At 38.6% G+C, this 16292-nt stretch overlaps 1 protein-coding gene across 1 annotated transcript; it reads right to left on the reverse strand.

Annotated features, from left to right (window-relative positions):
- Positions 1–4334: 4334 nt before the first annotated feature.
- On the reverse strand, positions 4335–14465 carry LOC114471667 (reticulon-4 receptor-like 2). The gene is made up of 4 exons (XM_028460547.1): positions 14328–14465; positions 11851–12077; positions 10847–11077; positions 4335–6969 (listed from the first exon to the last, which is right to left on the reverse strand). Exons 1-4 carry the CDS (start codon positions 14374–14376, stop codon positions 6103–6105), a joined length of 1374 nt encoding a protein of 457 aa, XP_028316348.1. The 5' UTR covers positions 14377–14465; the 3' UTR covers positions 4335–6102.
- Positions 14466–16292: the final 1827 nt, after the last annotated feature.

Below are 16292 nucleotides of genomic sequence, written 5' to 3' on the forward strand. Positions count from 1 at the left end.
AGGTGCGTGGTTTCCACCAGGGTTGTGTCGCCTGTAGCCTGCAAAAGAGTAGGGTCGAGCCTAAAGCCCCTCTTAACCCCATTTTAGCTTCCTACCCTCTCGAAGTCATTGCCTTAGACTATCTGTCCTTAAGTCGTCCAAATGATGCTTACCAAAATATCTTGGTTGCCACAGACCAGTTCACCCGTTTTGCTTGGGCAATACCAACCCGCGATCAAACTGCTCACACTACCGTCAGAGTAATCTGGTCCAACATCATTCAAAATTTTGGCTGCCCAGCCCGGTTCCACTCGGATCAGGGAGCCAATTTTGAGTCGTCCTTAATGAAAGAACTTTGTAACACCTATGGTATTACCAAGAGTCGGACTACGCCTTACCACCCAGCCGGCAATGGCAGCGCTGAACGTTTTAACCAGACCTTGCTCAGAATGTTGCGCACGTTAGAGGAAGAGAAACAGAACCGCTGGCCACAGTATTTACCTGAGCTTGTGCACGCTTATAATAATACTGTACACTCTGCCACTGGTTATGCTCCGTCTTTTTTAATGTTCGGTCGCCACCTGCGTCTCCCTGTTGATGTAGATCTAGCCGTTCGCCCACAACAACCAAGTCTTAATGTAATTCAGTGGGTTCAGGACCACCAACACAAAATGTCTGTAGCCTATCGCATTGCTCAAGAGAAGATGGGTAATGCAGCGTCTCAGCAAAAAAAACAGTACGACAAGTCTGCACGAGCCGTACCTTTCTTACTTGGTGAGAGGGTATTGGTACGTTTTAGAAATAGGCAAGGCAGAGGTAAACTGGCACCCTGGTGGTCACCAGACCCTTACATAGTTGTAGAGCATGTGGGAGATGCAGGATTGGTGTACAGAGTCCGCCCTGAGCGCGGTGGTCGTGAACAAACTGTGCACAGAAATGCGTTGAAATTATGCACTTTACCTCCAGCAGTAGTCCCACAGTCTGCTACAGAGCCACCTCAAGAACAACCTGTTTTACCTGTGGTTTATGGATTTTTCCCTTTAGCACCAGCCCAGGCCGAGCAGGACATTGTGGATTTTGCCCCAAGAAGGTCGAATCGCTCAAACTTTGGACAAATACCGGCACGGTACAGAAACTGAACTGTTTATGTTTCAGGGACTGACAACCTCAGAGCGTGGGGGGGTGTGATCCTGCTGTGTAGTGGTATTTTATTTTGTATTGTGTGCTGTGTTTTTAGTGTGTTTTGTATTGGTTTTATTTTTGCAGTGCATTTTTAGCTTTGTTTTATGAGCCTTGCCAACATGCTGTCATTTGATCAACCCCATCACATGACTATGTCCAAACCCTGAGGCTAATCAACACACCTGAGGCTAATCAGCACCTGTGGCTGGAGCACAATAAAAGGGGCAGACAGGAGAAGGAGCAGACAGAGGAAAAACGACACAGACAGGAGAAGGAGCAGCAGGGAAGCTGTGGGTCTTCACCAGGTTCCCAGGGCACAGGACGGCACACGCACCGGGGACCACAAGCATGCCGGGATCACAAGTGTTGCAAGGCGATATACACGCAGGGGCAGAGGAGAACTCTGCCTTCCGTGTGAGTACCCTTGGGGAACGTAGTAACACTTGTTGGACAAAGTCAGATCGGGGATATTGTTGTGGGACGTTTGACTGCCGATAGCTGTTCTGTGTAGGTGTCCCAGCGTGTGGAGGACTGGAGCCAGCGGAAGTATCGAGACTGCTTGGAGTGTTAAGAGCCACATACACGCAGAGGCAGAGGGGAACTCTGCCTTGCCCTGGGACCCTGAGCCTGTGACCAGAGGGATCTACCGCCTTGGGACAAGGGAGAGCGGAGGACCTGGGCATAGCTGCACTTTATTGTGGACAGTGACTTCTTCCCCTATTTTATTCGTTCCTTAGCCCACATCGTTGATGGATTTTAGCATACGTTGATTTTAATTTATGGGCATTTTAATCTGTTTTACTTTAATCTTTTTAATAAATTTGTGACATCATGGTTGCTGTCCTCCTTGGTAACTAAGGGGTGCTCACACCCGGTTGCTTTACTCTCCCTCCATAAACTTTTGGTCAATTCACTGTTATTCAAACTTCCCCAGTACCTCCCCAACCCCCATTACATGATTGCCACTTCTTCTTTTCCACAAGAGACCTCTTCATCTCTACTGTTTTACTTCATGCCAGAGCTCTGGAATAAACCCCACAAACTCTTTTTATTCATTTTAACATTAGCTAACTTACCCACCCACAATACAAAGATTATAAAACATAATCCCACGCACACACCAGGGTTGGGGTCAATTATAATAGTATTTGTAATTAATTACAATTATGATGTAATTGTAATTTCATTGTAATTGTGTTCAGATAATTGACCACTGTGTTAGCATATGCTGTAAAGGTACAGTGTTTTGCCGGTGGTGAACTAGTGACTGAGAAAAGAGTTCAGGAAATTTGGTGACTGTGGTCAGTGAATGCATTTTGTGTAAAAGAAATGAAAAGAGATTCACAGTTTAGTCCACATGAACTTCTGTTTTGCAGACTGTGTTAAGAGTTTGGAACGTGTGACTTCAGTTAGCAAAATGTCCCAAACAATAGTGAAAAAGGGCAAAAATATGGAACAAAATGTGCCAAAATGTAGGGTAAAAATGAAACAAAAGGTGTTTATTGGGCAAAAGTAAGCTTATTTGGATGAAACGTGGCCCCAAAAAATTAAAGAAAAGACACAAATTGGATAAAAATGTCAAAAAGAACAAAAATGGAGAAAAAATAGGAAAAAGGGGGTAATTATTGGAAAAAAATAGCTAAAGTCTGATAAAAGTATCAGAACTTTTTGAAAAGAGGCAAAATAAGTGGGACAAAGGCAGTTGCAAAATAGTCAAAGAAAATAGGTAAAAAGGAATTGAAAATAATAGTTAAAATTAAGACATAAAAAGCCACATGTTGAGCATTACGGCTTCTACGTGGTGTCCGCTGATAATGTAGTGGGCTGGTCTGCACATAAAAAAACAGGGCTGAATTTTTGCCCCAGTCCACCCATGGTTGTTAGTAATGTTATTACTCAGGAGAAGGTTGTCATTTCATATCCATACTTTATCTTTGCTCATATCTTCCCTCCAATCTGATATGTAGTGCCCTTTGCACGCTGAAACACTTTGGAATTTGTTTACTAATCACAGCCAAGTTCACTGCTTATTAAATTGAGTTTTTCTGTTTTTTTTTTTTTAGAAATACACTGCCTTTTTTAATGTAAGTGTATTTGTCCGTTTGTGTGCATATATTATGTGCAGGTCACTTTGGAATCACATGCGTGAGTTTGCATCATCACTCCAATTAGGATTAACATGGCGATAGTTAGTCTGGTGTGTAGGTGTGTTCTTTTCCGTACACGCCGTCACATTTTATATTGTTATCCCCATTCTGGCTCTGCTCTGAATCAGCTTCCATCCCATTTAACCCCCTTTATACACACACACACACACACACACACACACACACACACACACACACACACACACACACACACACACACACACACACACACACACACACACACACACACACACACACACAGATAAACAGATGTCCCTCCAGCTTATTCATCCCTCTTGCTGTGTAATACGGTCCATATATAGCATCCTTCTGTGCTTGGTGAGAAACTTGAATGGTGGTGAGAGCATATTTGATGGTGATGGATCATCAGTTCCCACATTGTGTCATGGAATATTTGCACTGCATGTACTTGCATATTCATATATGGCTCATGACAAATCTCCCTCCTGTCACTGTGTAAATACAGCGCCAACAGTTTGGACTATCTTTGATCTGCTATTATTAGTCTTTATGAAGTAAAAGTGCATATTTTTGTGTTGTTTTATGTCTGGTTTCAGCCCTATGAAGTCCTCTTTTAGTTAAACCTTTTTTTCCAGTCAGTTTTAGTTTATTTAATTTTGCATAGTTTCAGTTTTTAGTTCATGTTTTGTTAGCCCGTGTCTTTGAGTTCCCAGTTCTTCCTGCTCGTGTCACCACCTCCCAGTGATGTCAGTGAGTTGTGAGTGTTTTGCGCCCTCCTGTTTGACACTCAGGTGTGGCTAGTTCCAAATGAAGCCTATATAGTTGAGTGTTAATAGCCTTGTCCGTTCTTGTTCACCTTGTGTCTGCTTTGTTTCATACTTTGGTGGTTTGGATAATGAATCATTAACTGGTATTTTGAAAGATAGCCTTAGTCTGTCTCTGCATCTGTGTCCACCACCACCACACCAAGCTCCTGTGACAGTACCAGGGTAACAATATGCAAAGACAACAAAAAGAGAAAGACTCAAGCATTTGTTGGTTTGTATTTAGTTTTTATTTTTTTTACAAAGCAAAACCAGCTTTCCTACTGATGATTACAAAATCTAACAACACATGATCTCATGTTTTCCAAAGAAACTCATTCAAGATTGGGTTCAGACTGCCTTTAAAATGTTGCAGATCACAGTAAGGGAGGAGCGACATTGTGTTGATTCATTGATTCATTTCATTGTGATCAATATTTCTTTAAAACATGGACACTGAAGTGTGCGAATATTTCAATGTGTTGGATGCATACAAAATAACATAATTTCTGGGAATGCCACTTCTTGGTTATCTTTGCAGATTTCTGCATGATAGATAGATTCATATAAATAGGATAAGAATATGAACATTGTGAAACAAAATCTTTTGTTTTAACAACAACCTTGTTGGCCACTTGTTAAGCACAAACTCTGCTGTCATACAAAAAGTTGTGCCATAATCATTATGTTGGAAGTAGTTACCAGACATAAGATTAGACCAAACTTTACAGAGTTTTCAGTCTGTGACTAACAGAGGTTTGATCATGCATTAAAGAGTAACTAAACCTCAAGGTTTTGGCTGATGTGCGTCTAGGCTCCTGGAGCAATTAAGACAATCTATGCTATGCTAACTAGCTAATCCAATACTCACTAGAGCTCTCTATTCACAAATTCTGCTAATCCAACCTAATCACCACAGAAGTTAGAGTCCAAAGATGCTAGTTCTTATAGAAGGGGCGGGGCCAATAGCGGTGGTTTATGATTCATTCATTGTAATAGCTGGATTTCAACCCATAAAGGGCAGTCATGCACATTTTCAAACCAAAATACACCAAATTGAAATACTTGGACTAAAATGTCAAGAGTTGGACTAGGATCAATTAATAACACTTTTTCATATTGATTACATTCGTTTTCAGCAGAAAAAAGTGGGTTTGAGGTTTAGTTACTCTTTAGGGACTACTTTCCAATTCAGTCTGTAATCATTTGATGTTCTCCAGACCACAGTGAACTCATACGTTCACACTCAAAATACTACAACACAAAACTGAAGTAGAAATTTTCTCTTCTTCTGGTCACGAACATTCATTCCTTTGCTCACTTCTACATTTTTAACATTATTCTGGATTTTAATATTTTTCTGGATCAAATGGAGTAGTTTTGAGTTGGGGGGGGAGAGAAAGGTTTGGAGCATCTCGGGTGAAAAAACTATTCTTTGAATTTATTTACCTTCCTTTAACATTACTTACATATATCAAAAGCTGTTTATGAAACTGTATTTATGTATGTACTATACAAAGGAGTGTGGTATGTACAGAGGCTAAACGCTAACATAGCTCACTGGGTTCACTCATGATTTGAAACATGAAGAGCACATGTAGAACCAGCACAGCTGGCAATCTATTGACCCTTTAGATGGACCACTTTACGGTTTCTGTTTCCCGCTTTTACTTTCAGATATTAACTTTCTCCCAATGCAATGAACTCACTAGGTTAACTAGGCTAGACTGCATTGTTTGCAATGACTCTACAAAATCTTTACAGCCCCACAAACTACCTGTGCTTTTTTCCTTCATCTGGATAGACCACGTGCATGTTCTTGTTCAGTTTAAGTGAACTCTACTCTTTGAAACAGCCACCTACTGTCTCACCTGCCTCATGTCTCCATTTAACACTCCTTCTTTGTAGAGGAGGCAACTGAAAGATTTGAGATCAAGGAGTTTGTAAGAGTTAGAAAGAGCAAGAAGAGAAGGCAGAGGAGGTAAGAGGGTGGGAGGGGACTAAAGAATTCAGGTAAACACAAAATGAAGGGACAGGGTGGCAAGGGTGAGGAAGAGGAGGTGGACTGTGAATTGAGTTATGTTTACAGAAGAGGAAGAGAAAAAGTCTTGGTCTTCATAGTTTGGAGGACAGTCTGAGTCTAAGCAGCGGATGGAGGAGTCTTCATTTCCATAGTTGGTCCAATACTCTTCTTGGTCCACCTTGGGAAGAGCAGCCTCGGCTTCTGACAGTTCGTACTTTGGAGGAAAGTTGTCGATTACATTTTTAGGGAGATACTGCTTGACTTTAGAGGGAAAGGTTTTCTTCATTTCTGAGCTCTTTTTTAATGAGGCTTTGGAAGAAGATGCGGGCTTGTTTTTGGAGAACCACCAGCGGGTCTTGGTGTTAATCGTGGTTGTGGTGGAGCCTGTCAAGGAGCCAGGATCAGGCATCGGGCAGAGAGCGAAGTCCATCTCCCGAAGAAACCTGAGGTCCTGGCCGTGGCGCTGGGAAGGGGAGGAGCACAGGAGCTCGGAGGAGGAGATGCGGGCTTTGCGGAACCACTCCCAAAGTGGACGGGCCTCACAGCCACAGGACCAGGGGTTTGCATTGAGGCGGAGAAACTGGATGCCCTGAGTGTCTCTTAAAGCCTGGCCTGGCAGCTCCGCCAAAGAGTTGTTGAACAGGTAAAGGATGGTCAGACGACCAAGGTCACGAAAAGCCCGACGATTGACCTGCCTGATGCGGTTGTCGTGGATTAGGAGCCGATCCAAATTAACCAGGCCTCTGAACACATTCTCAGAAAGAGCTCGAATACGGTTTCCATGCAGAAAGAGATGGGTGAGGTTTACCAGATCTGAGAACAAATCATCCTGCAGGAGGTGGAGCTGGTTCTCCTGCAGCAAAGTCAGACACAAATACACATTAGAGCAGCAAAATAAACTTTTGGTAAAAAGTGGGTGGGTGGTTTGTAAAAGAGCTTTTAGCAAAAGAGAAGATTTGTATTGTATTTGGAATGAAGTATTGTGGCTGATTGATTCTTGTCCAACTATTGACATTTCAGTCAAAGTGTTTCCATTTTGTAGTAAAAATAGAGTGACTGCCCTCTATAGGTTAAAACCCTGCTCTTACAATCAAATTTTGCTATTGGGTGAGATGGAGGACAATTTAATCATGAACCAGCATTGTTGGCCTTGGCCTCCTGTAAGAACTAGCACCTGTGGACTCTGAAGGAATTAAATACAGGTATAGTGAGTATTGAGCAGGTATTTAGCATAGCATAGAACAGTGGTGCCCAACACGTCCATTGCAATCTACCGCCCATGGGCCTCAAGTCTATAAATGAATGAGAACGGCACAGTCACGTATACCAGAAATAAAACCTAACAATTCAGCTTCTGACCTCAATTTGAGGGGGCGCTACCACTCTAATCTGTTAATTTACAACCTTCAATAATAAGCAGAAGAACCTCCTGCAGCCCAAGGACGCTCACAGACGGTCACAGTCACAAGGGCCCGATGGGGTACATTTATAAGCAGCATCGTCAGACAACCTCTGTGTGTGGAAGCTGTGAAAGTTCTTCTAAAGAACAAAGTGAGCAACCAATACTGAAATCCTCTGTGTGCTACTGACTGGGACAGCTAAATGTGGTATTTATTCACAAAGATTCAACCCTTTAACCTGGGTCTTTATAAAGTGAGCAGCTGTGTTTGGTGCTTCTGTGGATTTGAACTATGAGATGATCTGAGATAAATAAACTGCTGACCATCACGCTTTCACAGAGTTGTGGTTCTGCCATGATGAAAGGAAAATGCTACATTTTTACTCTGTATATTTTACAAACTTTATTTTAAAAAATAGTTTTATTGATTGTTTTTACATTTTTGAAATACATTTCATTCTAACTGTTTTTAAGTGTTACTGCTTTAATATTATTATTGTATTTTAATATTATACACATGCTGTAGTTTACACATACATGTAATAGTTTAAATATTAAAATCAGATTATTTACAGTTATAACTTCCCCAACAAAGTAGATCACGTAGAGCTGTCATTGGTAGAAATAGCTCGTGGGCCGGAAATGGTTTGGAACCCCTGGCATAAATTATTCTTTAAAGGCGTTAGAGCAGTGGTTCTTTAATCTTTTTGAAGGTACTGAACCATGTAAGCTTCATCAGTGCATTCACTGAACCCTTTGTAATTGTAAAAATGTAATATTTCTTGAACAGGATGCCAGTCTGTTGCAGATCCAATGCATAGAGACAGACATCTTATTCACACATACATTCACTCCTATCAGAATAGTAAAGACTGTAGTTAAAATAAAACAGATTAGACTGTAGGAGGAAATTAGAGAACCAAGGGAAAACTCATACAAGCTTAAGGATAACATGCAAGCTGCTCACAGAGACGTCCAAGGTCTTCACTTCAGAACACCAATCTTTTGAACTTTTTTTTCTTTAATAATGGTAACGAAAAATAGGAGCCGCGCTTCAATCATGCAAAACTAATAAATCTGTGTATCCTTCGTTTTTTGGTTATTTCGTTTCAAAACCAAATTAAAAAATAGAAAAAAAGGGTTGTTTTTTTGTTTCATTAGTTTGAAACCAGAAACAGAAAAACGGAAGAATAAAATAAATAAATGTGATCGGTTTTAAAATCAAAATAACAATAGCAATATATTGTTTTGTTTGTTTGTCTTTTTTAACAAGCGCAGATGATTCTATATCTATACTGGAAAAAATCTGTGACCGCAGGTGACGACAGTTGCAAACTAGAGCCTAGATTCCCAAAGTGGGGTCCGCGAATTGTCATGGGGGTACATGAATGAAAATTAAAAACAATGACAACATTAGAAACTACAATATAAATAGAGCAGTTAATGTTAATGCGAGGTTAATGCTAATGCTCGGCTAATGCTAATGCTCGGCTAATGCTAATGCAACGTGAATGCTCAATCTAGGTTAATGCTAATGCAAAGCTAATGCTAGGTCAAAGTTAATGCAATGCTAATGCTAATGCTAGGCTAATTCTATTGCAATGTTAATTCTAGGTTAATGTTATGGCTAGGTCATTGCTATTGCTAAGTTAAGGCTAGGTTTATGTGAATGCTAGGCTAATGTTATTGTTAGGCTAATGAAAAAGTTATGTTAAAGCTAATACGAGGTCAATATTAATGCTAGGCGAATGTTAATGCTAGGCTAATGCTTTTGCTGTGCGAATGTTAATGTTAATGCTAGGTTAATGCTATTGCTAAGTTATTGCTATTGCTAGGCTAATGGTAGATAATGCTAATGCCAATGATAAGCTATTGCAGTGCGACGCGGACCAGCACCTGCATCCTCATTTACATTTTCTTCAGGAAATGCAAATATTCTGGTTGTTCTGATTATATATTATTCCTCAAAAGGATAGGTAAAATTCACCGTGGGCTACATTGTACATCACATTCCATTATTATGTTTTTTAAGTGTGCAAGAGTAGGGGGTACACGACTTTAGGTTAAATGTCAGAAGGGGTACATGACTGTGTAAAGTTTGGGAAACACTGTGGTAGAGTTGTAGAGCGCTACGTCAACTGCGTAAACCGAATTCGTAGTGATTAAGAAGCCATTTACAAAAAGACAAACAAACAAAACAATATAATGTTTCCGTTATCATTTTGATTTTAAAACCGATCAGAAATACACCTGTTCTTTAGTGTCTGGTTTTCCTGTTTCTGCTTTTAAATTAATGAATTCTAATAGTACTTGTACTTTATATTTGTCGACTTCTCTTTGTGTTTCCACACTAATTAATTTCTTTATGGTTTAAAGCTCATTGCGCCATCTTTCAACATCCTTGAACTACTGCAGTAGTAACTCCTACATCCTTGAAGTAAACTGCTGCAGTAGTAACAGTGTGTGGGTTTTCATTTCAGCCTGGATGTAGACTTTTGCCCATAGTTACTAATTCTAGAACATTGGTCTCAGCTCAGCTTTACAAAAACATCAATTTTTTTTCTGTGCATGTATTGTGTGAATGGTCATATGCAGGGTTGGGGTCAATTGTAATTGTAATTGTGTAATTGATAATTAATTACAATTATGATGTAATTGTAATTGTATTTGAAAAAATCTGTTGCTGTTGTGATCAAAATTGAATTGTAATTGAGTTCAGATATTTGACTTTTTAATTGCATTTGTCATGGAAAATCTATAAAAACTGTCAATTGCAAATTAATTAAAAGCAAAACTGGCTTACACATAGATAGTTAAAAATTATTAAAACATGTTTCATGTTTTCCACTACTTAGTTATCATTTGTAAAATAAATATACATCTGGGGGTATACTGACAAAAAAAAAAGGCTCAGATGCCCACACCAAAAATATTAATACCAATATTTTCATTGATTAGGAAGCCTAACTCGGAAACCAAGAGGTGAGAAACAAATTAGATGATAGATAATATTTTTAGTGTCTTTTACAGCTGATTTAAGACATGGGTCAAAACTGACTTGTTATCATAAGAGATGCTATACAGAAATCAATGACAAGAGGAGTGTTACGTTTAATAAGGGTTATTTATTCCAGGCTCAGTAATTGTTATTAATTGTAATTGAACTTTAGTAATTAAGAACATAAATGCAATTGACTTTGGGGGAAAAATAATAATTGTAATTTAAATTGTAATAGAAAATTTTGCCGGTCATCGTAATCATAATTGAGTTGTAACTGAAGATGGATAATTGAAGTGTGTGTGTGTGTCTGTGTGTGTGTGATGCATTTACCTGCAGATAGAGAAACTGCAGGCTGTACAGCTTGTGAAAGAGATCATGGGGGAGAGTGGCCAGCTTGCAGCGATGCATGTGCAGGCTCTGCAACTTCTCCAGCCCCCTGAACGCACCACCTTCCAGATGCCACAGCGGGTTATCACCCAGGTCGAGCTCCTCTAGCACCCTCAGGTTACTGAAGGCTCCGGCCTCGATCCATGTGATGTTATTACCGTAGAGCCAAAGCACCTGTGACGGGGAAAACAATAGAGAAAATCGGTTTTAATAAAAGTTAAATATGAGGTGGGAAATTGGCAGAGGTGTAGAGAATACTGATATATCCTACTCAAGTAGAAGTACTGTTACTTGATTGAAATTAAGTAAGTCATACATAAAATACTCAAGTACAAGTAAAAAGTAGCTCAATTAAATAGTACTCAAAGTAAAAGTTACTAGTTACTTTCAACCCCCACCTTTATATTTGGAAATAGATCTTGCCATGGTTCCCTTGCATACACAAAACATCTCATGTATAAACTTAAAAAGGAAGAAACTAGTTCTTGCACAATTGGATTTGTTTTTTCACAAAGGCATCTGTATAAAAAATGTTTTGCCAAAATGTGAAATTATTTTAAAAAATTAAATAACAATAATGAACTCAATTCAAAATTAAAAAAAAAATATAAGACTAAATTTATGAACTCTAAAACTAATAAAATAACCAGCATTCAATGGTGTTTTGATGCCGTGCATTACGTTTAATCTGGTTGGTCGGCTATGATGTGATGCATTTAATTGTTATTATTTCATTTTTTGTAGTTTCACAATGTTCATTGCTTATTTTAAAATTAAAAATAAAAATGTACTCAGCAACTGTTGGATGCAGAAATGTAACGAAGTACAAGTAAAATGACTGATTTAGAAATATACTCAAAAAAGTACAAGTACGCAACTCAATTACAGTAACGTGAGTACTTGTAATCTATTACTTTCACCTCTGGAAATCAGTCCAAGATTTTCACCTGAGTCTCAAAGCCAAAGGAGTCTGTGCGAAGCTCCGTGATGCGGTTGTTCTGCAGGAAAACCCGTTGGGAGTCATAGGGCACACCAGCTGGCACAATGGTGAGATTCTGGGACTGGCAGCTGACAGTCATGGGCGTGGGGTAACACACACACAGCTTAGGGCACGCTGTCACCCCGCCTGGCTTCACCACCACCAGCCATAGAATCAACCACAGGGTCAATCCACCTGAAGAGAGGGAGAGGAAAACTCTTCATCAGTGGTTCAGTCAGTAGCTACTTGTTCTGCATTGGACGATGTGAACCAGGGTTGAGGTCAATTACATTTTTAAATTACAATTATGTCTTCAATTATCCATGTTCAATTACAACTCAAATATAATTACAGTTACCGGCATTTTTTCCAAATACAATGAAAATTACAATTATGTTCTCAATTATTAAAGTTCAAATAATAAATTCAAATGTATCTGCAGGCTCGTCTAAATTCTTTTCTGTGTCTCGTCCAACATTAATCTTGAATTTAGGCCTTTTTATTCATTTATTTCTGTTTTGCTGGTTTTAGAATTTTTTTTTTGTGCATTTTAAAGAGTTGTGCCACAAATTATTATTGATGGACGAGAAAAAAAAGTCTGTGTGCATGTAAAAAAAAAATCTATAATGTTAAAAAATAAACTGACAAATGTTTCTGTGTACCTCCTGAGAGATGTTCAAGTACCCCTAAGGGTACAGGTACCCCAGTTTGGGAAGCATTGATCTATCATCTAATTTGTTTTTTCATCTCTTACCCTTAGGCTTCCTTATGTAATATTTTAATAATTGTTAACTACGTATGTGTAATGACATAGTAATGTAACATGGTTCCACAGGTTTGAGTTTAATTAAATTATAAATATGTTATTTATTTATAGAATTTCCATGCCAATTAAAATTAAATTACAATTACAACAGCAATACATTTTTTAAATTATGATTACAATTATAATTACATCATAAATGTAATTACTTATTAATTACATGCAATTATAATTGACCCCAACTCTGACGTGGACACAGGAAACAAAGCGAGAGGGGTTCATTTTCATCTGTTCATCTCTGTCTGTCCTGCTTTTATTGTCTGAGATTGTTTTTGTTACCACAGCTGTGCACCCGACCATTACCTGTTGATGAGTGTCATTCATAATTAATAATTAGTCACTACAAAAGTCATTCAGAGGATCCTGATCAGCTTACAACACCCATTGTTTATAAGGAAGTCAGAAAATGAAGATCAAATTAAAGCAGACCACACATTCAAAAGAAAGATCCACCTGATTCCATTGTTGGACATTAACCCTGTATACTGGTTCCCAGCATGTCCATCCTACACCAGAGGAACACATCCTACACAAGGTGTACAATGTAGTGGGCATGCGTAAAAAACAGTAACCAAAGCCAGATCCCATTCAGTTCTTGTAAATTATTTCGCTCCTTTTGGACACAGCTCAAATGTCGTCCTTCAAAGAACTCACTGCAGGAAAAGTACACACATTAAATAGTAATGAGGAAGTTCCTTTTCGTCTCATGTTTGACAGATTTTCCAGCCCCTGACCTCTCAACAAGCTAAACTCTGAGGAAACTGCTGGAGACTGCTGCTCTGGTAATATCCTAGTTTGTGTTGCAATTTAAAATTGTTATTCATGTACACCCCAAATTGCGTACCCCTGAGGGTACCCGTACCCCACTTTGGGAACCTAGGATTCATGATAATAATAATAATAATAATAATAATAATAATAATAATAATAATAATAATAATAATAATGTATTAGATTTTCATAGCGCTTTTTCATACACTCAAGTGCTTTACATTGATGTGCATTATTTTTTCACTCCACACACAGTGATGGTAAGCTACTACTGTAGCCACAGCTGCCATGACTGACAGAAGTGGGTTTAGAGCAGTGGTTTGGTTCCCAATCTTTTTTATCCCCAAAAGGAACTATAGGTACATTTCTTGATTATTTTCAAGTTAAATAAATTGTTCTGAGTACCCCTGCAATGTGCTCCTATTGTAAACCACAGCGATAGGGCATATAGTAGTTACACTTCAATGTTTTTAAAGGAAATTAGATAGAGAAAATAATATGCACCTCAGTGTGCACCTTCACTGATTACATGAAATTAGATATTGAAGAATATCACGACAAAATAATAATAATAATAATAATAATAATAATAATAATAATAATAATAATAATAATAATAATAATATCCACATTAAAATAGGGTTAAAATTACTGATTGGATGAAGCCTTCATCTTTTCTTACACACCTGTACTGATCATTTAACCTATTAATTTATAATTTTATAAATATATATATATATTTTTTAAAAAAAAAAGCTTTAAAGTTGTTTCCGGTCATAGTACAAAATCCTAAAATACAAAGTCAACAAACAACGCTTGTACATAGTGGATCAATATGAACATCTAGTTACCCTTGTAGGGGTGCGTTCTGGAGGTCCTCCTGGTCCAACGGGTCTGCATCTCGAACCAGAGCCTAAAGCGAGTTAGCTGCGGGGCTGGAGGTGCCTGGGGCTGCTATCTCTGCTGAGGCTCAGCTCGGTCACAGTCGCTGTGGCTTCACACAGTGACGCGAAGGAGTCCCAGGGAAGCATTTTATAACAGCTCTACCCTCCACCCTCCACCCACCGCCCTCTGCCCACCGTGGGCAGCGGAGGATGCGTCAGCGTCAGCCTGGAGGAAAGGACCAGAATGGTTGTGTCAGGGCGGAGCCTGTGTCTACATGGTGGAAACGGTCCAAAAAACGCTCTCCTATTCATTATTATGACAATGATACACACACACACACACAGGGATGTCTCATGGCTTTCAGACCATATCTGGCCTGTCATTGCATCCGATTGGTGGTGCATTTAGGACATTTCACTTATATTAAGGCAAGGCAAATGTGTTTGTATAGCGCATTTCATACACAAGACAACTCAATGTGCTTCACATGAACAAAAACTGCAACAGAAAACATTCAACAGCTTAAAACCAATAAGAACATTAAAGTCAACAACAACAAAAATAAATAAATAAATAAAATCATCAGTGAAAACATTTAAAATCATCAACAAACACATTACATCAACAATCGTGACCAAAAATCTCTCTCTCAATCATACGCAGTAGAGAAAAAAAGTGCCTTTAACTTTGATTATAAAATGTTCACATTAGATGCTGACTTCAGCTCTGCTGCAGTTTGTTCCACTTCTTTGCAGCATAACAACTAAAAGCAGCATCACCATGTTTACTGTGAGCTCTGGGCTCCACTATCTGACCTGTGTCCATAGATCTGAGAGACCTGCTGGGTTCATACCTGACTAACATGTCACTGATGTATTCTGGACCAAACCCATTCACAGATTTATACACCAGCAGCAGAACTTTAAAGTCTATTCTGAGGCCGACTGGGAGCCAGTGTAAAGACTTTAAAACTGGAGTAATGTGCTCTGACCTCTTTGTTCTGGTTCAGACCTGAGCTGCAGCGTTCTGAACCAGCTGTAGATGAGAACTAAGAGAAAGCCCACATCCCCTGATCTCACTGAGCTTCTGTTTGACTTATAGAAGCAGTTGGTATGCCATAGAGCCCGGTGTCATAGTCTGAGTTCACATCATACTGAGATTGTATATGCGCACATGCGCACTACCCAAAAATGAATTTTTGCTAAAAAAAAAAAAAAATCATTCATTTTTGTTTATTTTTGTTTTCAAAGTGAACGGACACATGTTTTATTTATTTATTGGATTATGTTAGGGTTAGGGATTAGGGTTATAATCTCAGTACGGAGGTAAACTCCGGTAAATGTAATTACATTTTTTCAATAAAACCCAAAATGATTGTATAATTATGTAAAAACTTGCCTTTTTTATATGTATAAACTTTTATATATATAATTGACTAACTCTATAATGTAATAAAATTATTATGCTATTAAGGGAAAAATGTTTTTCCTGCCCATAATAACGATGGCAAAAACTTTGTACATTTTTGGGGTTTTCTAAAAAAAAAATATGATTACATTTTAGGCTCAGCACTTTTGATACATCATTGACCAGTTGTAATGGACATGCATGAATTAGACACACTGTATTTGAAGTTGTTGGTTGAAATATATCTGTACTATATATGAATATACTAACGGCAATACATGTAGAAACACATTGATGAACATCCTTTGCACTACATTTCATACTGAAGAATATTTCATCCTATTCCTATTATATAAAGCATTTATCAACTAGCTGCTTGGACTCCTCTGCTTATCTTCCAAGACAAAGCTGAGTGTAGGAAGAAAAGGCGACCAGGCTCCAATGAAAGATGGAGGTGGGTGTAGGTTTTGGTGACAACAAACACTAGTTCTTGATCAACAACTTCTCCCAAGTTGTTTTAATGA

This window comes from Gouania willdenowi, chromosome 10 (genome assembly GCF_900634775.1).
Source record: "Gouania willdenowi chromosome 10, fGouWil2.1, whole genome shotgun sequence".
Taxonomy (NCBI): Eukaryota; Metazoa; Chordata; class Actinopteri; order Blenniiformes; family Gobiesocidae; genus Gouania; species Gouania willdenowi.